The sequence below is a fragment of the Seriola aureovittata genome, chromosome 15 (genome assembly GCF_021018895.1).
Source record: "Seriola aureovittata isolate HTS-2021-v1 ecotype China chromosome 15, ASM2101889v1, whole genome shotgun sequence".
Taxonomy (NCBI): domain Eukaryota; kingdom Metazoa; phylum Chordata; class Actinopteri; order Carangiformes; family Carangidae; genus Seriola; species Seriola aureovittata.
In genome coordinates, this window is record NC_079378.1 from 21,253,989 (window position 1) to 21,277,752 (window position 23,764).

Consider the following 23,764-nt stretch of genomic DNA (forward strand, 5'->3'; position numbering starts at 1 on the left):
ATCATTGACTCAAGGTGTTAGTTGCTCAATATGGCCAGTACCCAGCTTATATAGCCGCTGCCTCCAGCACAGACAAATTACATTCAAAAAGGAAACATGAAGACTTTCAACCTGAGCATTCTACTCAGCCTGGCAGTTGCAGTTTACTGCATGCCAATATCACAGGTTACTGAGCAAGATGAGAATTTTGCAGAGGTGTGTATACTTGCTTTGCTTTTTCATGCGTGTACTTTATTTTGCATCAAAATTGTGCACATGTAAATGTTCAAGTTCTCTGAATTCCTAATGTTACGCTGTTAAAGACACAAATAAGTTTAGTTTCTTAATATCTGTTGTTAGCAAACAGAGCCTTTCTTCCAAGGCCAACTGATACATACATATGTATCTAACTCTTGTTTTCTCTTACAGAGCTACCTGAAGAAATTCTTCAACCTAACAGAGGAGAGCGGTCCGACTGTCGGACGGGAGTTCAGCCCAAAGAGCAAGAAAGTGAGTGAGATGCAGAGATTCTTCAGACTCCGGGTCACCGGGATGCTGGATGCTGACACCATGGCTATGATGAAGAAACCTCGCTGTGGCGTTCCAGACGCCAAGGTTTCCCTATACGCCATAACTGGAGAACACCTGAAGTGGCAGAAAAACAGCCTTACCTACAGGTGAGTGATCTGAAGAGTGTGTTAGAGAGACTAAACACAGGCAGAGCATGTGATTATATAAGTATACTCTGTGTTTTTCTGTCCTACAGGATTGAGAACTACACACCTGACATGACCAAGGCAGAGGTGGATGACTCCATAGAGAAAGCGCTGCAGGTCTGGGCCAAAGTCACTCCTCTGAGGTTCACAAGGATCTACAGTGGCATTGCTGACATCATGATCTCCTTTGGCATCAGAGGTGATTACAAAAGAAACAGAGCGCTTTGCCAGTTCTAAACTCTCACTCAGTTCATTGTGATGTCCCGTTAAACATCTAAGCCTTAGATGTATGTTTTCTGAGTCTTGAATCACATTGGACAGCTGATCAATCGCAGCAGGAGGATGCTTTTTAAAAACCCAGCGCTGATTTGCTTTATACATTAATTCAGCTACTTCTTTGTATCTGTATTTGATTTAGAAAGCCTGACATGAATATGCTCTTGCTCAACAGAACATGGAGATTATTACCCCTTTGATGGCCCTGATGGCACTCTTGCACATGCCTTCGCCCCATCTCCTGGCATTGGAGGAGATGCTCATTTTGATGATGATGAGAATTTCACCTACCGCTCAAATGCAGGTAAGTCCTTTATTTATACAGAGAATAGTGTCTTGTCTCTCAGTGTATGTGACCTGATTGGACCTGATTTGCCTGAGGGGAGCTGTAACTTACCAGTAAGTCTGTCTTTTCTTTTGTAGGCTACATCCTCTTCATGGTAGCTGCCCATGAATTTGGCCACTCTCTGGGCTTGTCTCACTCTACTGATCCTGGTGCCCTCATGTACCCTGTGTACTCATCCAGAGACCCTGACTCCTTTGTTCTGCCCCGGGATGATGTCAACGGCATCCAGTCTCTCTATGGTTAGTGCTAACTAACTAACTAAATCACTGCCTGTTTGCACAAACAGCACTTGGTCAAAATATCTGACGAATAACTTCTGCACAAACTTCAGTGAGTCCACATGACTACAATGACATGTGACATTGGTTTCATTTAACCTACAGGGGAAAACACTTTGAACCCTGGTCCTGGACCCACATCTCCCACCACGCCTGATGCCTGTGATTCAACCATGGTCTTGGATGCGGTTACCACCCTCAGAGGAGAGATATACTTCTTCAAGGACAGGTATTGCAGACATGTTCAATGTTCAAATATCTAAATGTCCAATCCAAAAAGTTTTTTTTTTTTCTTCTTTTTCCTTTACACTAGAGCAGGCCTCTGAACTGATTTTTGTGTTGTGTCTTTTCTCAGCTTCTTCTGGCGTAGCTACCCCCAGAGCAATACACCTCAGCAAAGTTTCATCACAAACTTCTGGCCTGATGCCCCGGTCAATATCGATGCTGCTTATGAGAGCCGAGAGACAGACAGGATCTTACTCTTTAAGGGTACGTGATCTGTGTGTCCACCCAAAGCTCCTAAAGTCATTCTATTTTCAGGTCTAGATTATTTGCCTGTACGCATGGTCACTAAAATACTTCATTTCTTAATTTTTGCAGGTCGTCGAGTGTGGGCTTTCAGTGGCTACGATCTGGTACCTGGCTATCCTAAGTCAATTTCCAGTTTTGGTCTGCCTGAAACCGTAGAGAAAGTCGATGCTGCTCTCTATGACGTGGACACTGGCAAGACTCTGTTCTTTGTAGGCAGCAATTACTACAGGTGTGTTTAAATCACGTGAACCACAATTCATTTAGGTGACTGATTTCGGTATGATGTGGATGTATGTTTTGATGAATTATCTAATTATTATCTAATTACTGTCTGTTCTTTAGTTATGATGAGGTCAATAAGGCCATGGACCAGGGATCCCCCAAACGGGTGGATGAGACCTTCTCTAGACTGACTGGCCAGGTGACTGCAGCTTTCCAGTTGAGAGGTGAGTAACATTCAAGTTTCTTCATAGTTTTCCGAGTCAAGACCACTTCCATGACAAAATGTTTACAGTTCTGAGTCCTTCCAGCCTTAACCCAACATGGGGACTAACATCTGACATCTGTGTCCTGCAGGTTTTACTTACATCTACAGCGGACCCAACATGTTTGAGTACAGCCTGCGGAGCGGGAAGTTGTTCCGTGAGCTACGTAACAGCTACTTCTTACGCTGCACCAAAGTCTAGACCAGTTCATTGCCCAGGCAGTTTATGTAGCTCCTCTGAATGACAATGAAGGCACCAAAGGAAAGTGTCCTTGATTAATAATTTTGTATTTTCTAACATATAATTGCAACCTATTGTTACACACTTATGGGTATACACTGGATTTATCCCATGCCTGAGCAACAATACTGTACATATTTTTTAATTCTTTTAGAATAGCATTTTGTGAGGTCAGCCATTGCTACTTTAAGTTAAGTATTTAAGTCAATACTGTTTATGTATTATGGAACTTAATTGTAATCTATGAATGTATGAAAATTGCTTACAAAAATGTGACAAAGTCAAGATAAATTGTTACATGAATCAGCAAATAAAATTTGTCTATGTGCAATTTAATTATGTTTTATTAATTTTTCATAGAAGTATTGTAGATGAAAACACAATGTACTCTACCAGGATATTGCTTTATGACTGACATTTGTTTTTTGGCTCATATAAGAAAAAAGTTACCACTGGTCAGTCAAAAAATGTTGGTTATTTGAAATTTAACTGACTAATTTTAGCTAGTCAGTACAAATATGGAAATATACAGTAATACAATATATTTAATCTGTTAAGCATAACAGAAACATTGAAGGAAGGAAGAACAATAACAAACATACAAACAGACAACTGGTAACACTATACAGATGTCAAGAACCACTGCACCTAACAAGTAATTTTACTGAGACTTTAGTAGGCATATTATCTACCATTTTCACCATCTTAGTTAGCATGCTACGAGCTGCTAATTGGAAGACAAAGTACAGCTGAGGCTGATGATAATGTCATTACTTTTTCAATTACTTAGTCATGAAACAAAGTGCTGAACAAATTACATTTGCTGAGCTGAAGATGGCGCTAGGGGAAAAGTCAGGGGCTCACCAAAGTCATTACAATTCATCCTGAGGGGAACATGAATGTCTGAATCAGTCTTTGTGGGAATCCATCCCAATGCTGATCAAATATTTCACTTTAAACCATAAATTTCTACCTCATAGTGGAGGAGATTGCTAAAATCAGTAGGCTTTATCCTTTGGGAGCAATGATGTGTGTTTCATGGCAATCTATCCAATAGTTATAAAAAAACACACACACACATACACACACACACACACACACACCCCCACTATAAACTCATGTCATACAAGAAGATATTGATACAGTATCTGTTAGCACATTTTCAAATGACTGTCAACCTCTGTTGGCATGGAAACTAACCGATATAAAGCTCTGTATGTGAGGTTTGTTAATTTGCTGTTTATCTGTTTGTTTTGTTTTTCCTTTTTGCACACTAAGTTGCATAAACTGCATTTGGAGACTCACTGACTGTGCAAACTCACTAATGAACTGTGGTTGATCAAATAAAGTGATGTTTGGTTAAATGTTTGGGACAACACAGAAACTATATGAGTGTGTTTACTCAATACATATGTCAGTTAAATAGATAATGTATATTTTACTGATTGTTAGCTTTTCAACAAAGTCATTTATCGTCTAACTTTCCAGAAAGCAAAATGAAACTTCAGTCTGGCCCATATACTTCCACTTCTGGGCAGATAGAGCTGTTATCCCCTGGTGTTGTCTCACAGCCACAAGAGTTTCTGTGTGTGAACCAGAGTTGGTCCAGATGTGGAAGTAAAATGGGCCAGATTTGGGCCATGGAAATGGGCGTATACTGGTCCAGAAGAAAACAAGCATGTGGCCAAACTACAGGCCGGATCTATTGTGCTATCGGGGTTACTGTCAACTTCTTTTTGTTGGAATTATTTTGTCAGCAAAACACATTGTGATGTCCAGATACTAAGCAACTGGCTTCTGTTGTCAGTCCAGTCCACACCATTATTTCAAACCTGTGTGACAAGCAACTTGGCTGATGTGATTTTTCAATGAGAACCACAGACCACGAAATATGCTTAAGATTCGCGGGGTTCATTTAACCCGAGATGACACCTTGGTGCAGGAGTCGCTGATTGGTGCATTGGGTTCCGCAGCGGCCTACATAGCTTAATCGGCAGATGCAGCACAGGCGTGCAGAAAGTGCGTGCTGAGAATGGCGGAGGAACAGAGGAGAAATTGAGTTTGGAGAACGGTGGACAGTCAGCAGGAACCACGAGTGAGGCAGAGCCGAACAGGCTGAACACACGCACGCTGCCACAACAAGCCGCTGCAGCGGAGAGGGACGCGCTTCGTGAGATAGCGCATGGGTGAATGTACGCTTCACCCCTCCTCCAGTAAAGTCCCGCTTCTTTCCCTTCCATGAGATTGTATGTTTCGCCCTGGCAGTAATACCCGTCAGCATCAAAGAAATTGAGACGCAACTTGCTAATCAGGAAAATGCTTTTCTTTTGTGTTTTGCCTATGTTTGCCTTGGTTTGGAATATTGATTTAATTGCATAATTATTTGATTTGTTTTGCTTGCCCTGTATTTAGTTGTAAGTTGTTGTTGTTGTTGTTGTTTTTTGTTTTTTTTGCCCAAATTTTCTAATTTATTATTTTCTCTATTACATTTGGTTTATTTGAGTGACTTCGTCTTTTTTTTATTGGCATGCGAGTTAGTTTTATTAATATTTTGGGCTCATCCTCTTTAGTTAAAGACTTCAAGACTATACCACCTCATGCTAAACAAACTCTAGATGCAAATAAACTCTTGATGGAAAGAGGGCGGAGACTGGTGAGTCTGTTGATGTGAGTTACTTTGCTTGTCAGTTGAAGACGCACAGCAGCAGGGCCCCAAGGTCCACGTGGGTGCTACAGAGGAGCCGATAAGCCTGCACTGCTGGACCCTGGATTCGTTAACACTGGGATTCTTGCCAGTGGTCGGAGCATTTGGGACTTTTTGTTTTAAAAACTGATCTTTTAATCTGTAATTATTTTTTTTAATTTTTTTTTTATAACCACACATTTGCATGTTGTTATTGGGTCAGTACACTCCCCAGTAGATTTAAATAAATTTAACCTGTAAGTCACACCTGTGACACATAAAATGCAAAGCATTTGTATAATTGAAGTAAAATCATGTGTAAAGTAAAAACAATGAAAATCAAAACATTAACATCAAACAGTAATCCATTTTTGACCACTTGGGGGCAGAACAACAACATTATGGCATGTGCAGTATAAAGGCTTTTTATGTACTTACATATACAACAGAATGGGTGACGTTAGCATTTATTTTGTCTTGTCTTTGAGTCTGCCTAATGAATGTCCAAGGCCAACATTTACACTCTTTTAGATGTTTTTGGTTTAAACCAACTCTCAGGGAAATATCTGGCTCTTTAGCTGCTAAATGCTCCTCTATGTTCAAGTGAGTGTTTGCGTCTGTCTGCGGTTCGGTGATGAGCAGGTAGTGGACAGTGGTTTTATCAGAGCTTTCTGGCTTAAAACAGCAGCCTACTCAAAATATCAGGTGAGAGGAATCCATAACAGTGACGTTGTGAGCCAGAACACCAAAATAAAAAGCTGAAAGATGAAAAAATGGTGCTTAAAGCAGCTGCAAGGTCAGGTGAACCTAGACCTGACTTATCTCTCGTTTGGTCTTATGTTCATATCAAATATTGATTAAAACAGCTTAAAAAGTTGCCTTACAGGAAGGAGTTCTCAGAGGTGTGGGGAGATTTCCAGGAATGTTAGCTCAGTATCATGTGGGAGGAGTTCCTCCTGCCACCTCGTTTGTGTGTGTATGCGTGTGTTTTTAGGAACCCATAAACCACCACATTGTGATGAATGATAAAGTGGTGACTGACTGACTGATGAATAATGCAAAAGTATTAACATCAGCATTTCATACAGTGTGTAAGACAATGTTGTAATAATCACCTGAGATAGATACACTTATTATATTGTCCTGGAACCACAAAACAAATGAATAAACTAGAGGTTTTTGTAGTTTTTGTCAATTGGATGTTATTGATTGTTGTTTTATTTATATATACACACACACACATATATATATAATTGAACATTATAGGAACATTGTAGGAAACGTTAGGGCAGAACAGCTGTATTGGATTGTGCTACATTGAACTGGTATTCATTTTCCACATTTTAAATGGAAAGGTGGGCTTAATATTTTTTAACCTCCTGCTCAGCTGGTGACAGATGATTTTAAAGGCAAAATGCCAAGATTTATATTTTGTGGTAATATAAAAACATATCATTTGAAAATAATAAGGTGCTCATTTTTTCTGTTCCTCCTCACCGACTGTCTGTGTTTAGTGTTGATCAATCTACCTGAGACATAAGTTGCACAATGAAGACAGTACTCCTCAACCCATCGTCCAATGTGGAAACAGCAATCACAATGTGGTTTTACACTAACAATAATGTACAAATGCCACTTAAATAGATACATAAATACATAGCTGAATATATTATTACACATATGGATGTAAGGATGAAAAATAACAACATAGTACAACTTTTCTATGAAGTGGAAAATCTGATGTCAAAGCAGAAAATATAATGAAGCCTAGTTATTACACGATGAGTCAACTCATGCAGCATGATGAATGATCATCTATGGCTTCTACAAATACTCCATAACCTGTCAGAAGGACTTTGTTATGGCTGTGACCCCTGGTGTAAGGCGAGAGGTAACAGGGCTTTTTGTTCATGACATGACCCAGCTTGTCCGTGTTCTTACATCACTGTCTTATTAGCAAGAGACCCAGTAGCCTGAGGGCTAGAGAGCACAGCGTGTGAGCAAAGACCTTTAAATTCATGTCATACTGCCTTAAGAATCAGGGTAATATATCAGCATATTATTTGTAATATAACTTTAAGTAACAGATTAAACAATCAGCAAACGTTTTCAAAATAAAAGGAAGAATGTTCAGTTAACGTATCTGTACCAATTGTTCCATTGCTCAGGAGTATGGACCAAAGTACTGATGAAGAAAAGTATCAGCATTCTCATCTACACAATACTAACAGCATCTGTGTGAGTTAAACAGATGTGACATATGATTATTTTATTTATCATTTTTATGATTATTAAAAAGATTTCAACTTCCATATCACTTATTTTATTTAATATTTTGTACCGACAATATTATTTTGATGTTTGTTTGTCTCATAAATTTCTTATGTCATGTGTCATGTCATAATCATTACAGTCTTGTTTTGGGAATTGTGTCTTGTTGGCTGAGCAATCAAAGCCAATCTTCTGCTCCCGTGATCCATAAATGGACAACTCCTAGGGGCACTGACTCAAGACAAGTAGTTGCTCAACACGCCCACTCAGACTTCAACACATCCGCTCCTCAGCCATATAAATCCCATGCAGACACACAAGTTGCATTCAACAAGGGAGCATGACGTCTTTCAGCCTGTGCATTTTACTAAGCCTGGTATTTGCAGTTTACTGTGTACCACTATCAGAAGTTACTGTGCAGGATGAGAATTTTGCAGAGGTTTGTGTGTTTACTTTACCTTGTCTCCATTTATTCTCTGTATTTTACATTTCAGATGAGTTTAAGCCGCACATTTTGGGAACTGTCATTGTTCAAAAACCATTAGTGACAACTAGGTATTATACTTTTCTCTTCATGCAGAGCTACCTGAAGAAATTCTTCAACCTAACAGAGGAGAGCGGTCCGACTGTCCGACGGGGGATCAGCCCAATGAGCAAGAAAGTGAGTGAGATGCAGAGATTCTTTGGTCTCCAGATCACCGGGATGCTGGATGCTGACACCATGGCTATGATGAAGAAACCTCGCTGTGGCGTTCCAGACGCCCAAACTGCCCATTACTCCACATTTGGAAACAACCTGAAGTGGCAGAAGAACAGCCTTACCTACAGGTGAGTTATCTGAAGAGAGAAATGAGCAAGAATTATTATTGTAAGTTAATCTGATAATATTGTTGACCATTTTTCTGTCCTACAGGATTGAGAACTACACACCTGACATGACCAAGTCAGAGGTGGATGACTCCATAGAGAAAGCGCTGCAGGTCTGGGCCAAAGTCACTCCTCTGAGGTTCACAAGGATCTACAGAGGCACTGCGGACATCATGATCTCCTTTGGCACCAGAGGTGATTACAAAAGATCTTTCAGTAGTGGCAAAAGTACTCTGATTCTTTACTTGTGTAAAAGTAGAAACACCATAGACTACAAATTTTCCAAGTCCTACACGCTCAGTTTAAAGCTAAAGGAGTATTATCAGCAAAATGTATCAAAAGTAAAAGTACTCATTATGCAGAATGGCTCCTTTCACATTGTTTTATTATTTTAGTACATTATAATCACAATATTAACTACTATAAGTAATTAAACATTTAAGCACAATTTTAATGCTGTCGTCCTGTCTTGTGGAGCCATTTTTTGGTACTTTACATCCTCCTGGGTATGAAAGGGATAGGCTCAAATAGCACTGCATCATCTTTCATAAGCTCATCGTATATTTGGTGTTCAAACTCTTTTTTTAACTGAACCTGCCAAATAATTGTTAAATAGTAAAAAAAGAAAAGCACCATATTTCCCTCTGAATTGTTGTTGAGTAGAAGTATAAAGTTGAAGGAAAGGAAAGTACATAAAAGAACGGCACATTTCACCACTTTGTTGTTGTCAGCTTTTGTTTTTATTCATTTCATTTTTTGGAATTGTTTGCTTTTCATTCAAGTGTAATGCTTAACTTTTTTTTATTATCAACAAATGTTTTTGGTTGTACTTTGTTGGAAAAAAAATCACATATATTATATGGAAGTGCAGTGTGAGGTGGAAGGAGTTAATCTCCTAGAGCTCTTGCTGACACCTCTGCTATAGCACATACTGTCATGTATATCCGAGTGACATTTATCTGTTGATGACTGGCAGTGGATCATGCAGTATAGTTACATGTTGTATATCATTCAGTACAACAAAGAGACAACAGTCATTACACAATGGCATGCCTGCACTTGCCTGCATATGTCTTCATGTTTTTCAAGTGTTTAAAGGCTCAGGAAGGTGTTGAAAGGGCTGTGGTTGTTATACCCCACAAAGCATCTGAGCTACACATATCATCCAACAGTTAGCAATAAGATGCATTTGTGACACACTTTCTGATAAGTTGAATTTTATAGAAATATAATAGGTGCAGGAGAAAAAAACATTGAAATGTACATTTAATGGCACACATATTTTTTTTTTCCTGTTTTCAAAACCTGACATGAATATGCTCTTGCTCAACAGATCATGGAGATTATTACCCCTTTGATGGCCCTGATGGCACTCTTGCACATGCCTTCGCCCCATCTTCTGGCATTGGAGGAGATGCTCATTTTGATGATGATGAGACCTTCACCCACCGCTCAAATGCAGGTAAGTCTGTTATTTATGTCCTGCAAAGAGAGATATTTGAAAGAATTACTGTTTTTTTTATTATGCAATTTAAGAAACAAAGTTTCGAAACAAGGCATGAAACTAATGTATTTTGACATAACATGCTTTAACTTCCAGTACCTGTGTTTTCTGCTGCAGGCTACGTCCTCTTCATGGTAGCTGCCCATGAGTTTGGCCACTCTCTGGGCTTGTCTCACTCTGATGATGCTGGTGCCCTCATGTACCCTGTGTACTCATACAGAAACCCTGACACCTTTGTTCTGCCCCGGGATGATGTCAACGGCATCCAGTCTCTCTATGGTTAGTGCTAACTAGCGGGATCATCACTGTTTGGTCAAAATCTTAGAGAATATCTTGCACAATCATGGGTGATGCTTGTCAACTGTTGTTGCACAGTGATGCATGGCTTTCTAAATATACATGGTGACTTATTTTGTTTGATTTCCAGGCCCAAATCCTGATAAGGATCCCTCTGTACCTGAACCAAAACCTCCCAAGACCCCTGATGCCTGTGATTCAACCATGGTCTTGGATGCTGTCACCACCCTGCGAGGAGAGATGCTTTTCTTCAAGGACAGGTATCAGACATTCTGTACAGCAGAATCCTAAATCATCTGAATACAAAGTCTATTAGGATTGTCTCACCATAATTACCTGTCTTGTGTTCTCAGCTTCCTCTGGCGTAGCTACCCCCAGAGCAATACACCTCAGCAAAGTCTCATCACAAACTTCTGGCCCAGTGCCCCAGTCAATATCGACGCAGCTTATGAGAGCCGAGTGTCAGACAGAATCCTTCTCTTTAAAGGTACTGTTTGTCCTTTCTTTATCTCCCTGAGGCACAAATCTGGCACCATTTCAAAGTTTGCCTGGGTTAGTTTTTAAAAAAAAATCTTTTCTTCCCTGCAGATCGTAAAGTGTGGGCGTTCACTGGCTATAATCCAGTACCAGGCTATCCTAAACCACTTACCAGTTTAGGTCTGCCAAGTCATGTGAGGAAAATCGATGCTGCACTATATGACACACGGTCTCGCAAAACTCTGTTCTTCGTGGGCAACTCTTACTTCAGGTGTGTTCAGAGTATATATTAATTTCTAATTTCAGAATATTCAATTCTTTTCCATTTTTACTTAGTGAATTTATCTAATTTACGGTCTGTGTTTCTTCAGTTACGATGAGGCCAGAAGGACGATGGACCGGGGATTCCCCAAACGTATCAACCAGACCTTCTCTGAACTGACCAACAAGGTGACTGCAGCTTTCCAGTACAGAGGTGAGTACTGAAAAAACAAGATGTTCATAATTTTTAAGACAAATTAATCTGTCCTCCTTTACCTCTACATTTTGAGCAATACACTTCCTTGATTTCTTGTTAGATGAGAAGATCAATACTGCTCTCATGTCTGTACATGACACATCGGGTTACTTGATCTGCCATAATCTGCCTGCCAGCACCTCCAAAGCTCACTGAAGAAGCTGTTATATATCGTTTAATTTAATCTCTTCAAAAATCAAAGTGTAAAACTGAGAAGTTGTGGTGTTACATGGCAGTATATGTTGGACTATTTTGGCTGGGTGTAGTAACTGGGGTCATCAAATAAGACTGTCCAACATACAACCTCCAGTAGAAAGTCTTCTCATCTAACTCTTGACAGAAAGCCAATGCTCATACATATTTCCCCAAATATTCCTTTAACTATTACAGACACTGACATTGAGCCTCTGTTCTGCAGGTTTTACTTACATCTACAGCGGACCGTACATGTATGAGTATAACCTGAAGACTCGGAGGCTGTACCGTGTGTTGAGGAACAGCTACTTCTTACGCTGCACCAACTTCTAAACCAGTTCACCATCTAAACTTTTTATAGCCACTCATGTAGAATGAGAATGAATGTACAACTACCAGTGCCAAATAAGTCTATAAGTTTATAAGGCTATTATATTTTCAGTATATAATTCTATCAAATTTATTTATAGCTGTAAACAGAATAAATAAATAAAGTTGGATATTAGTTTTATACTTGTCTACGTTTTTATTCAACTCATAAGTCATGGTTGTTTCTCATAATATCATTATCTCATAATAATGAAAACAATGCTAACCACGATGAAGGTTATTGTTATACTCAGTCTCTACCCCCGCAGTTTTATGTTTCACATGTTTTCTTTGTCTCCGGCTGTGGTACAAAATGGCTTCAATAGCTGCAGCTATAAACTCTTGAAATGAAGAACTGAATCTGTGAGATAACGTAACGTAAAAGCAAATCTATCTGTTGATTCAGCCTAATATCTCATGTTAATTGAACTTGTTTTCTCGTTTTCATTCAACTTAACTCAGCTAGTTTTACATTTTCAAAATGAATCAGATGACCTTTAACTAATTCTTCAGTTGACAGACATTTTGAAATCAGTTTTTGAATTGAACAATTTCAATTTATTTACGTGTGAGACATGAGATGTCTGCTAAAACAGATATACAAGACTCTGATGAGCTGTGAAACATCTTGAAGATGTTTCTTGAAGACAGCAAGTCCACTTAGTTTTTACCTATTACTACTAGTAGTGTAATATTGCTACCCTAACGTACCTGTTTTCTAATGCTATTATACAAAAAGTTTTGAAGGTTAGCATAAGGCACTTATTAATTACACAAACATTAATTTATACAATAAATGAGTTCCTTCCTCTACCAATGAATAAATTAAACTATAAATCAATTAATTCATTGATATTGTATATAATTATACATAAAAGGATGAACAAAGGAATTATTAAATTAATAACTTATCAATTAATACATCACTGATTACTTATAGATTAAGAAAATGATCTGACAACAGTTTTTTTAATTAAAGAAAAGCTGAATTCACAATTCATCTAAGCACTTTAAAATAAAATGAGAAATCAGAACACAAATACATGAATAAAAGAAATGTATTCCTCTAAATTTCTTTTTAAACTTTTTAGATATTTTTAGATCTCATTTTTGAAAATAACACAATGACACTAAAACAGGTATCAAAAATAATTAATTTAGAATCATCAATTTACTAATAAAAATGTCCTATGTGAAAAGCATTACAATATCAAGTAATGATAAATAGAATCGTATATAAGGATACAGCTGTAGAGTCTGATGCTGTTTCAGGTTGATGTTTACTGATAAATAATACACTACCTGTATTATTGTATTGTCAATCAAGGCAAATGTGACATAATTTAAGAAATGAGATCTAAAAAGTTCATGGCGACAACGTGCCATATCTGTTATGTACTTTCCCCTGGATAAAACACTCGAAACAAGATAAAACAAGAGTTAAAGCGCACATTTGAAAAGAATTTGCTCCAAATCCAGGAATGCTGCAAATGCCAACACAAATACAAATATACAACAATGTGCTCCAAATGAAGAAATGGAGAAAATTTCATTAAATAGCTGATTTATAGTTGTCAGTGGGTGTCTTTAGTGATGTGTCCGTCTGATCTGAGAATCCAAATGTGTCAGGGTGTATCTGTGAATTCTGATGCCAATTACAGAAGAGGAAGAGAAACCAGTGGCATGGGTGAAACAGCAGCTTTGTCAGCCATGTGTCAACACTGGGCAGTAACCAGTATCAACCTTAACTTTTTGCTCCCTCTCTTGGCGTCTTTGCTTATGACACCCACTTGTTGGTGACTTGTGTTGAAATCTTATTAATAAACAATAAAATCTAATTGTGCCTTCTCGATGTATGAAATGGAAGATTCACAAAAACACGCCCCACAGCGTGATGCACTGACACCTTTTGGCATCTCTGGCAGAGGAGGTCTCAAAGTCACAATTAACACTAAAGATTTTTTTGATATCATCAGGTGTTTGTTGGTCTTTCATAATATGGAGAACAATAAATAAGCTCACCAGCTTCGATCATCATTTCTGCTGATCATCCATGACAAATAGAGTAGGAGAGAAAGGTGCTTCCAAACAGGCGCAGGATCAAACAAGCCCATCGCTTTCAAAGGATGTCAATCACAATCACAATCAAAGCTGATAATCACTCTGTGGTTCTCTGTGGCATGTTATCTGTTAGTGTCTAGATTGTGCCTGTTGCCATTTGCTTAGACTTTCTCACTTTAATGGCTAGAGGGCCATTTGGTTAGAGTCTAACTCTTGTGTAGCAATTCAGATGAATGTGAGCTTGTAAAAGGTCTGTGCGTCTGGCTGCCAGCACGCTGAGTTTCACCAGTTGACAGAGCAAAAAGTGATAGTAGTAATCAACACATTACTTCACCAACAACTTAACAAAACTCAAGAACACACAGAAACACCTGATGTCATCTCACATCTAAAAGAAAACATTGCATTCCTGTCGATGGTTCAAACAGTACAATTTCTGATCAGCATCATGTTCGTACAGGCCCGAGCTCTAGCTTGAAACTATCTTGAATCTTCTACCCTCCGACTCTCTCTCATCCCTGCAGTTATCTGTCTCCTGTTGCTCTAATGGGCCTGTTCAGACACTTGCAGGAATGTTTTGTTGCCTCATCATGCATCTTTATCTGCTCTCGCATCCAAAACACTGATATTGAGTGTTTCAGGAAATAAGCAACTACTTTATTCCAACTCAGCGGCCGAGTAGAGTCTGAGAGGGAGAAATTAATAAAGTACCTGGAGTTATTTCTTCTCTGCAGTAGAAGAAGGAATCATGGAAGGTGCACTGGCTGTTAAAACTGTGCTGATAGTGGTGATTGTGGCACTCTGTGGAGCTGTGCCCACCACTTCACCCAGCCAAGAAGAGCTCTCTAAAGCCCAGGTAAACATGAGATGTTCTCAAAGTTGAAATATTGCACTGTTTGTTGGTGTTATTTAACCTGGAGACATTGGCAAGTGAAGAGAATTCAGTTTTCATCTCTTTCAATCTTGTCAAACAATACAATTTCAGTCTTTTTAATTTTGTAACATGAAAAGAAAGAATTTACTTTCCATTTTCAGAAATATTAAATCCTATTTAAAGTCATCTTCACAGGAATAAAACTGGTTGAGGTTTACAGATAACTAGAAAATGCATTTCCTGTGGAAAATGCATGTGAATACTGAGAGCTGAATGAGATTGCTGAAGCAATGCTAAAGTAGATGAGATAGCCAAAGCATTTTCTAAAGCAATGCTGGGGTAGCTGACGTAACTTGTAAGCTGGAGGTTGAATGGCATGAAATGGTTGAAAAAGACCTGAATTGATGAAAAAAGATGAAAACAGATAAATTTCTAATTTGAAAGTTGAAGCCTAAAATGGTTGAAAAATACCTAAAGAAGAAACCTGTAAGCTCAACTCACAAACAAAAATGTTAACCTGGAGTCCATTAGCTGTCATGGGTTGCCATGGCAAACACTTTATGTTTGAGATTTTGTTTGGACATTTGTCATTTCCTGTTTTATTTTGTAGTTTGTTTCCTTGTGTGTCTCTTTATGTTTGTCCTGTTTCCCTGCTTGTTGATTGTCTGCCCCGCCCTAATGTGTTTCACCTGTGTTTAATCACCTTTGCCACCCTTGTGTCTATTTAGTCTCTGTCCTCCCCTTTGTCTTTGTCAGTTCGTCTGTTGTTGTCCGCTGTGTTACCGGTTGAGTCCTTGTCTTCCTCGTGAGCTTCTGGTTCCTGTGTGAGGTCCCTGTGTTTCCTCATGCTTTGGCCTTTGACCAGTTTTTGTAAGTCTTCTGTTTAATAAACAATTTTCACTGACTCTATTGTGTTGGCTGCATTTGGGTCCAGCCTTACTTAGAACTATGACATTAGCTGCAAAAGCTGAGAACTGAAACATGTTGTTGAAAAAGTTGAAAGCCAAATCATTTACTGCCAAAGGTGGAGGTTGGAATAAAATGCCTTAAAACTGTGACAGAAGAAATCATTTCTATTAGTATCAGACAGATGAACAGCAGAAGGGCTGATATACAGAAATTGGTCTCAGTTGCGAAGATGTGGCACGTGCAGTGATTTTAAAAATGTCTCGCTTCCTGTTTCCTCTGGATTTTCTGCTTTCATTTTACATTAGAGTGAATGGGGCAGTTGGATGGTACTCCTGCCACTTTTAAGGGCATAGTTCAAATTCTGTAAGTCTTTGTGCGTTGTCAGAGACATTGCCTGAAAGAAGACAAACTTGTCTAGGTTCTGGTCAAAAATGGTGTCTGAAAAGTGAGTGTGTGGCCGTGAGGACGAATTAAACAGATTTTTGTGACCAGTTTAACCCCTTCTCCCATTCTGGCTGTGATGTCACCCATAGACACCTATTTAAAACTGTCAGGAAAAAAAGGTGTAAAACTTAAACTGTGATAAATAAACCATAAACAACATCAAAAGGTTAAACAATGAATTACTTCAAGTAATGTGATCAATCTCATATCAGAAACCGTGACTCCTCAATTCAATGGATCTCCAGTCTCTACTTCAAAAAAACACAAGACAATGACTGAGTGTAAATAAAGAAGTTTATTAACTAGACTACTATCTACAGAGTAAATGCAATGTTTAATAATCATCTAGATAATATAATAATGGAATGAACTGCTTGATGAGTTGGCAATGGTGGGAGACAATATGATATATACTATAGCTATACAGCTAATGATCACTACTTCTACGAATGACATTCGTTCAGCTCCAGTGGAGTTTGCCAGTAGACTCTCTCGGGCACTCTTGATCTCTGGTCGGCTTCTCTGCAGGCGGTTGTGGGCAGATGTGTTATTTGCCCGTGTTTCTTGAAGGTTGATGGACAATAAAATCTAATGCGCTTAACTTTTGCTGGATAACTTTAATTGAATTGATCACAACTGTTTTATCTCCGTGGGCTGCGCACATTTCAGGGGCGTCGCATGTTTTCTCCTTTGTTTCATTTTGGAGAAGAGAGTAATTTTCCAAGGAACTTTTAAATTGTTTAATTCTAGAGTTGGCCTATAAAACTCGCACATCCCTCTTCCACCATAACCCCGGTGTCCATTCATTGATCCTCTGCAGCTGACCCTTTGTCCCATTGTCTGGTTGTGCATCAAAGTGTCAATTTTGGATCCATAACTCTGCATGTCCTTACAATGAACTTCTTTAATGGCTTCTGACTGATGTCAGACCAGGTATGTCCGCTACAACTGCTAGCATAACCTGGTCATTTTTTAGCATGGAAGCTACCTAGCCAACTGAGAGAGTTAACACCACTCTTCTACACTGTCGTCATCACCCACCAGAAGGAAGTCACGGTTACTGTAATTGCTTACCGGAGGCTGAACCAATGCAGCAGGTGTCTGTCAGTCTCTAACACGCCCTGCTCAACCAGCAACCAGCTGGCCGGTCCAATCCAGAGTTCCGGAGAGGGCACCCACCCGACAAAACACACCTCCTTCTTCACAGTCCGGCTTCATGCAACCCACCGCTGTTATCGGTGATTCCATAGTCAGGAACATTAGAGCGGCCACAACACATCGCTACCCCAGCACCAAGGCTGTGAACATAGTTCAACAGATCCCTTCTCTTCTAAGTAATCATCCTCATGCCAGAAATGTTGTTATCCATGTTGGGACCAACGATATTGCAAGCCAACAGTCCGAGATGATAAAGTGTGATTTTAACAGTATTTTTTTTAAATATCTAAGGACTGCAAAAAATCATTTTTTTTTATCTCTGGACTGATTCCCTCTCTCCATCAAGGTGTAGGGCGTTTCAGAAGGCTGCTCTGTCTAAACACATGGCTACAATCTGAATGCTCCTCACACAGCATAGTATTAGTTGACAATTTCAATCTTTTCTGGGAGCGTGCATCATTTTGCAGCAGAGATGGCATTCACCCCAGTCCACAGTTCTTCATGCGATCTCCACTGTCAATCGTGTGTGACAGTTCAGTAATGCAGCACACCTGGACGCAGCACCGGTCATTGAACAGAACTCATCTTCTCTTACGTTGACTGTCCCCATTCCGTTCTCTATACTGTTGAAGAAAATTCACTCAAGTACCAAGTTTGCTGTAGTGGTGTGAGTTTATTGGTATTCTAGAATACGGTGAGCCTACTGACACAGAGCAGGTCTGAGGCAATAGACTCACCCAGAGTGAAGGGCACGGGGACAGTTATACACTTGAGGAAAAGGGGGATTACAGGCATGTGGTCAGACAGGATGACAAATGGATCAAAAGAGTGTTACACCTAGTACCTTTGTATTTTTGTATGTGTTTTCTAAAATGCATCGTTTATGAATTTGCAGCTTGTTTCTCCTCTTGGAAGTGTCTTGGGCTGTTGCAACGCGTTTGCCCTTGTCGACCACCGTACTCTTGTCCCGGCAATTTGCTAAAACCTTGCTAACAGTGCAAAGCATCACAAAGAGGAGTCACCTCTGACCCTGCTGATAAAAAAGTATGGTATTTTAAAGTCCTACGCACATTCCATACATTTGTTTTGAGAAGGTCACACCCCCACTACATCATTTGGCATTCCTCTTTGACTCTTCTTCTCTCATACTTCTTTCGTTGCTTGCCAGTGTGTAGTGGCCATTGACAGCACTGACTGATGTGGGTCTAATCAGCGTGTGACAGGCAGACACATTTTTTATTCCCAGCAGCCAGACAGGTGGATAAAATGAATGATTGCAGTTGCTGAGTCAGCATTCACACTATTGCTACGTCATTCACACAACAAAGTGTGAAGCCAGCCTGTGTCACACAGTATATATTCAGCTCAGGTTTGTGATGCAGAAGGTTTTAAAATGATTAATGTGAATTTGTTTTGTCGAAGCTTACGAGAAAAGTTTTACATGATGAACAATTATAACCACCAAAGAAGCATTACAGACGACTACAGATTTTCAGCACAGACAGTTTTTCTAGAAGCACAAACTCATGGTACAGTTTCGAATATACTGGAAATAAGTTGGTGTGAGTGAGTATACTGTGTATTTATAATGCCAGCTAATGGTCTCTAAAATATTTGCACAGTAAGTTTGAAAAATTTTATCATTATAAAAGGGGAAAGTAAACTTGACTAAAGTTACAGTATAATCCTTAAGATTTTAGGGTGGACTTGGTGACACCCATGGTCACTGGTGGTAGAGCGAGTGGTTTTAAACTGAAGGAGTCAGAATCTTAGAGGCAGCTAACTCAATTATTGGCCTATTTCCATCATGCATCTGATTTCATGCTGAGCACAGCTCAAGACATTTTGCAGACAACAGCAGGACACAGGAAATACAGTTGGTTATCATGCTGAGGAGTTGGAACTGCAATCTCTATAAGTATGAACTTGTAATAATCCCTGCAATGGGTTTTGCTGCAGGTTCTGCTGAGAAGGAAATGTGTTTTCATGTAAAAGCATTTTAAGATGATGATTCATTTTTAAATGAATGCTCAGTGTTAGCATTAACCCTGGAGACTAGATAATAATAATGCCAGTTGAACATTTTTAATGTGAAGCAACGGCAGGAAATAGCAAGTGCTGTTTTGGTATTAGTACTGATATTGCTGAGAATGAACAATAAACAGTGGGGCAGATATCCATGAGATAAAGTTAAGAACAATTACTAGTTTACATACATGCAGCCTCTGGATCCTATACTATATAAAAAGACAATTGATGAATGTAAATACACTGAATGACTATTGCAGAAAAAATAAAACCCAAAAATTGTATCAGAAAATTAGGTTTGATTTCAACTTCCACTTATCTTTCCTCAAAGTTCTGTATTTAAACTTGAATAGGTAAATAACTAATCAGTCAGAGTCATCTCATGAGGAGTTTTATCTGCATATGAGAATTTCTTATTTCTGTTTTTCTTCATCCAGGACTATCTGTCTCAGTTCTTCTCTGATGTGGGCGTCAGTGCCCCCAGCAGTGTCTTGCGCAGCTCTCTAGACTCCTTTGATGACACACTGAAAAAAATGCAGGAGTTTTTTGGCCTGGAGATGACAGGGCAGTTGGACTCCAACACCCTGGAAGTGATGGCTCGCCCCCGCTGTGGTTTCACAGACGTAACCAGATATGGCCACTTCAACGGTCAGCCAAAGTGGGACAAGACTGTTCTCACATACCGGTACTAAGCACGGGTCCCAACAAGTCCCTGCATCAGTTCATCCATAGATAAAGCAATGAAGCTCCTGTTGTAAAACTCTTAAAGTATTTTTACTCTCACACTGCTGCAGGATAACTGACTACACACCAGACTTGAGTCAAAGTGATGTGGATGCCACCATAGCCAAGGCTCTGAAAATCTACAGTGATGTCATTCCTCTGGATTTCAAGCAGATTGACAGCGGCACCGCTGACATTATGATCACATTCAGGAGTCGAGGTAAGGTAGTACTTTCAGTGCCTTGGAGAAAATGTTTGATCTAGTGGTAACTTTACTCCTCTTCCCTCAAAACCAGAGCATGGAGATTTTGCTCCATTTGATGGGGAGGGTCAGGTCTTGGCCCATGCATTCTCCCCTGGAGAGGGCGTTGGAGGTGACGCCCACTTTGATGAAGATGAAAACTGGACTCTAACTTCAGCAGGTGCTGACATTAAGGAAACATTGTAATTGAGATATGATTCCAAAGCTGATTTAGAACCTAACTTTATCAGTGTATTTGTGCAGGAGCCAACCTGTTCTTGGTGGCAGCCCATGAGTTTGGCCATGCAATGGGACTGGCCCACTCTCAGGTCCAGACAGCCCTGATGTATCCCACCTACCAATATGTGAACACAGAGGGGTACATGCTGCCGGATGACGACAAACAGGGAGTACAAGCGATCTATGGTGAAAGCCGAGCTAATTTACAGACTTTTGATTTTTTGCACCTTATGAGCTTGTTATTTTACGGAAACTGCACTTTTCATGAAAGCACTGAAAAACTCTCCTCAAAGATATTTACCATTGCCATTACTTTGTTTTTGTTTTGTTTTTTTTCTTTTAAAGGAATCAGAACAACATCAGCTGAACCTGACCCAAAACCACAACCTAGACCTGACCCAGATCCTGAACCAAGACCAAACAGGTGCAGCAGATTCCTGACTTTTGATGCTGCAACTTCCATTCGAGGAAATCTTTACTTCTTTAAAGATGGGTGAGACATTTATGCACTAGTCTTTGATTTGATTTGTCATGTAGTTTTCACATAAACATGATACTCCAGAGATGAACCGTTATTTTCAAAGTTAAATGTGTATTGTAGGATTTCTTTTTTGTCAGTATGTGATCTCTGGCATCTTATCATGGAATTTTGTGTTTCTTTGTCAGATATTTCTGGACCCGTAGCCGCTCCTGGGACGGCATCACTATGAGGAGAATTCAGTCTGTCTGGTCTGAAATCAGCAAAGTTGATGCTGCTTATGAGTATAAGAGAAGCAATACTGTCATTTTCTTTGAAGGTACTAAAATTAACATAGTAAATAATTTATTGTAAGTTATTTTTTGTTCTTTTTTAATGATTAAAGATGACAAAAAGCATTAAATAAACGGTAGTAACAGTTTGGAACATACATTAGTAAAGCTCTACCTTTTCATGTCATAGGGGATCATTACTGGAAGATCGTTGGAAACACTCTCCTGCCTGGTTATCCAAAGCCTCTCACCGACTTTGGCTTCCCTCCATCCGTCACCAAGGTGGACTCTGCTGTCCATGTGTCATTTACAGGCAGAACCCTCCTTTTTGTGAGCAACAAATACTGGAGGTGAGTAATGTGAATAGCCATAAACATACACTGTAAAAAGTGACAAGTTAATCTTACTTAAAAAAAAATCTAGGAAACCGATTGCCTTGAAAAAACTAAGTAAATATAACTATTAGTTTTAAATTAATGTGCCCTCATGTCCAAGTTTACTTAAAATGTAATTGTGCAACTTAAAAATGGCAACGAAAGTTAACTTGCTCTTAAGTGGTAGCAACTTAAGTAAAACATGTTAGTCTGACTTGTGTGGAAAGTTGTGTTTACTCAGTAGAGTTCAGGAAACCGATTGCCTTGGATAAATCAAGTAAGCATAACAAAGACTGATAGGTTTACAGGATTATTTTTATTTTTAAAAATATCATTTTGAGCATTTTAAACAAAGATCAATGTATGATTTAACAAGTGGAAGTATCCGAAGAAACATGTCTATTTTTAAGTGCAATAAAGTAATTTTATTTTAATCTATAATTACATGTCACATTGAAGGAAAGTGCACCTCCAGGGAAGTCATTTATTGTTCAACTCACTTCACTCATGGTTTAACATGCTTTTTCCTAAAAGGGACTTAAAGCTACTAGAAACAATGTGGAGTAATTGTCAAGAACAGTAATACCAGTCACCATGCACAGTTAACATCCAGAACACAATCCACTCAATTCATGCCTGCAAACACATTACCCTAGAGCATGTTGGGACACCCCACCCACTTATCCCGAATAAAAACTCCAGGAACACAAAGTTACAAGTCTAGTTTACTTACGTGAATTTAGTTTTATACCTTCTTCAGGCAAAAACAGCACATTACTGACATTACACGAGTTGAATCAACAGGATAGTGAGAAATAAGTAAACTACACTAATGTAGTTCAAGTCAGCATAGGTATTACCTTTTACAGTGTAGGCTGGATCCATATATAGACAGGTGTCATGTATTGATGAACACTCCTCCTCACATTACTCATAGCTACAATGAAAGGAGGGGCAGAATGGATGCTGGGTACCCAAAGGTCATACACACAGAGTTCCCTGGGATTGGCTACCGGGTGGATGCTGCTTTTGAGAATAAAGGTAGGTAACAGTGAAAGGACGGTCCCTCTGCTGTAGCATTATGTTATGTTCCTGTTTGGCTTGATATCAATGATGCATCCCTTTTTTTCAGGGTACCTGTACTTCTCATATGGATCCACGCAGAGAGAGTATGACTACAATCGGAGAAGAGCTATTCGCACTCTGTTAAACTATAAATGGATGGATTGCAACTAAAGAATAACCCAATAACACACACACACACACACACACACACACTACGCAATGGTTGCAGAGCTTAACTAAGAGGGAACACATGGTAGGTCTTTAGGAAAAAGCAGGAGTATTGGCTTGCATTTATTCTACAAGTTAATAGAAATATAGTATATTTGCTAGTTCAAAATAATATTAGGTTAGGTGAATTTTTGAAGAAAAAAAAAGAAGCATACTTCTGCACTCTTGAACAAGTATGTTTACACTAAACTTAAATGTCTGTCTGTATTAGTTGAGTTCAAATAAAACTGGTACTTGTTTACGTCTTGTTACTACATTACACTTTTAAGTCTAGTTAACACATTTGTTATGGTTTTTGTTAAGTCACAGAATACGTTAACCTTTTTCCACATAGCTTTTGCTGATGCTGCGGTTGCACCCATTGATTGATTGACACACACACACACACAGCTATAAGCATGCACAAAGCAATGGTCTTTCCCATTAACTCATCCTGAGTATCGGTTATTGTAGCTTTTTTTTTCTGCAAGAAAATACATCATTTGAAGAAGAAATACAATATAAGATATAATAATGCTGTAGGCAACAACTGCCTGTTTTGTAGCTAATGGTTTCTCTTGAACATGCATCAGTTAAACATGATTTAATCAAGCATTAAAAAATGAAAAAAATAAACAAATACAAATGAGTTTAAAATG

General features: G+C 39.0%; 2 protein-coding genes across 2 annotated transcripts; both read left to right on the plus strand.

Annotated features, from left to right (window-relative positions):
• The first annotated feature begins 93 nt into the window (after positions 1-93).
• On the plus strand, positions 94-12,074 carry LOC130182826 (matrix metalloproteinase-25-like). The gene is made up of 21 exons (XM_056397984.1): positions 94-195; positions 409-656; positions 746-894; positions 1,147-1,275; positions 1,395-1,556; positions 1,701-1,824; positions 1,951-2,084; positions 2,196-2,355; positions 2,469-2,572; positions 2,703-2,806; positions 7,703-7,716; positions 8,118-8,244; positions 8,386-8,633; positions 8,719-8,867; positions 10,006-10,134; positions 10,294-10,455; positions 10,604-10,733; positions 10,827-10,960; positions 11,062-11,221; positions 11,322-11,425; positions 11,886-12,074. The coding sequence occupies exons 1-21, from the start codon at positions 97-99 to the stop codon at positions 11,993-11,995; spliced, it is 2,880 nt and encodes a 959-aa protein (XP_056253959.1). The 5' UTR covers positions 94-96; the 3' UTR covers positions 11,996-12,074.
• Positions 12,075-14,696: 2,622 nt separating this feature from the next.
• Positions 14,697-23,764, plus strand: mmp30 (matrix metallopeptidase 30). Its single transcript, XM_056397584.1, has 10 exons — positions 14,697-14,948; positions 19,943-20,190; positions 20,300-20,448; positions 20,525-20,650; positions 20,734-20,895; positions 21,055-21,202; positions 21,376-21,506; positions 21,650-21,809; positions 22,771-22,874; positions 22,966-23,764. The coding sequence occupies exons 1-10, from the start codon at positions 14,841-14,843 to the stop codon at positions 23,067-23,069; spliced, it is 1,440 nt and encodes a 479-aa protein (XP_056253559.1). The 5' UTR covers positions 14,697-14,840; the 3' UTR covers positions 23,070-23,764.

Coding starts and splice junctions, on each gene's coding strand:
- LOC130182826 (XM_056397984.1), top strand. CDS start 97: ATGAAGACTTTCAACCTGAGCATTCTACTCAGCCTGGCAGTTGCAGTT. Junction 1,825..1,950: donor ATATACTTCTTCAAGGACAG/GTATTGCAGACA, acceptor GTCTTTTCTCAG/CTTCTTCTGGCGTAGCTACC. Junction 11,222..11,321: donor GTGGGCAACTCTTACTTCAG/GTGTGTTCAGAG, acceptor GTGTTTCTTCAG/TTACGATGAGGCCAGAAGGA.
- mmp30 (XM_056397584.1), top strand. CDS start 14,841: ATGGAAGGTGCACTGGCTGTTAAAACTGTGCTGATAGTGGTGATTGTG. Junction 21,810..22,770: donor GTGAGCAACAAATACTGGAG/GTGAGTAATGTG, acceptor CATTACTCATAG/CTACAATGAAAGGAGGGGCA. Junction 22,875..22,965: donor TGCTGCTTTTGAGAATAAAG/GTAGGTAACAGT, acceptor CCTTTTTTTCAG/GGTACCTGTACTTCTCATAT.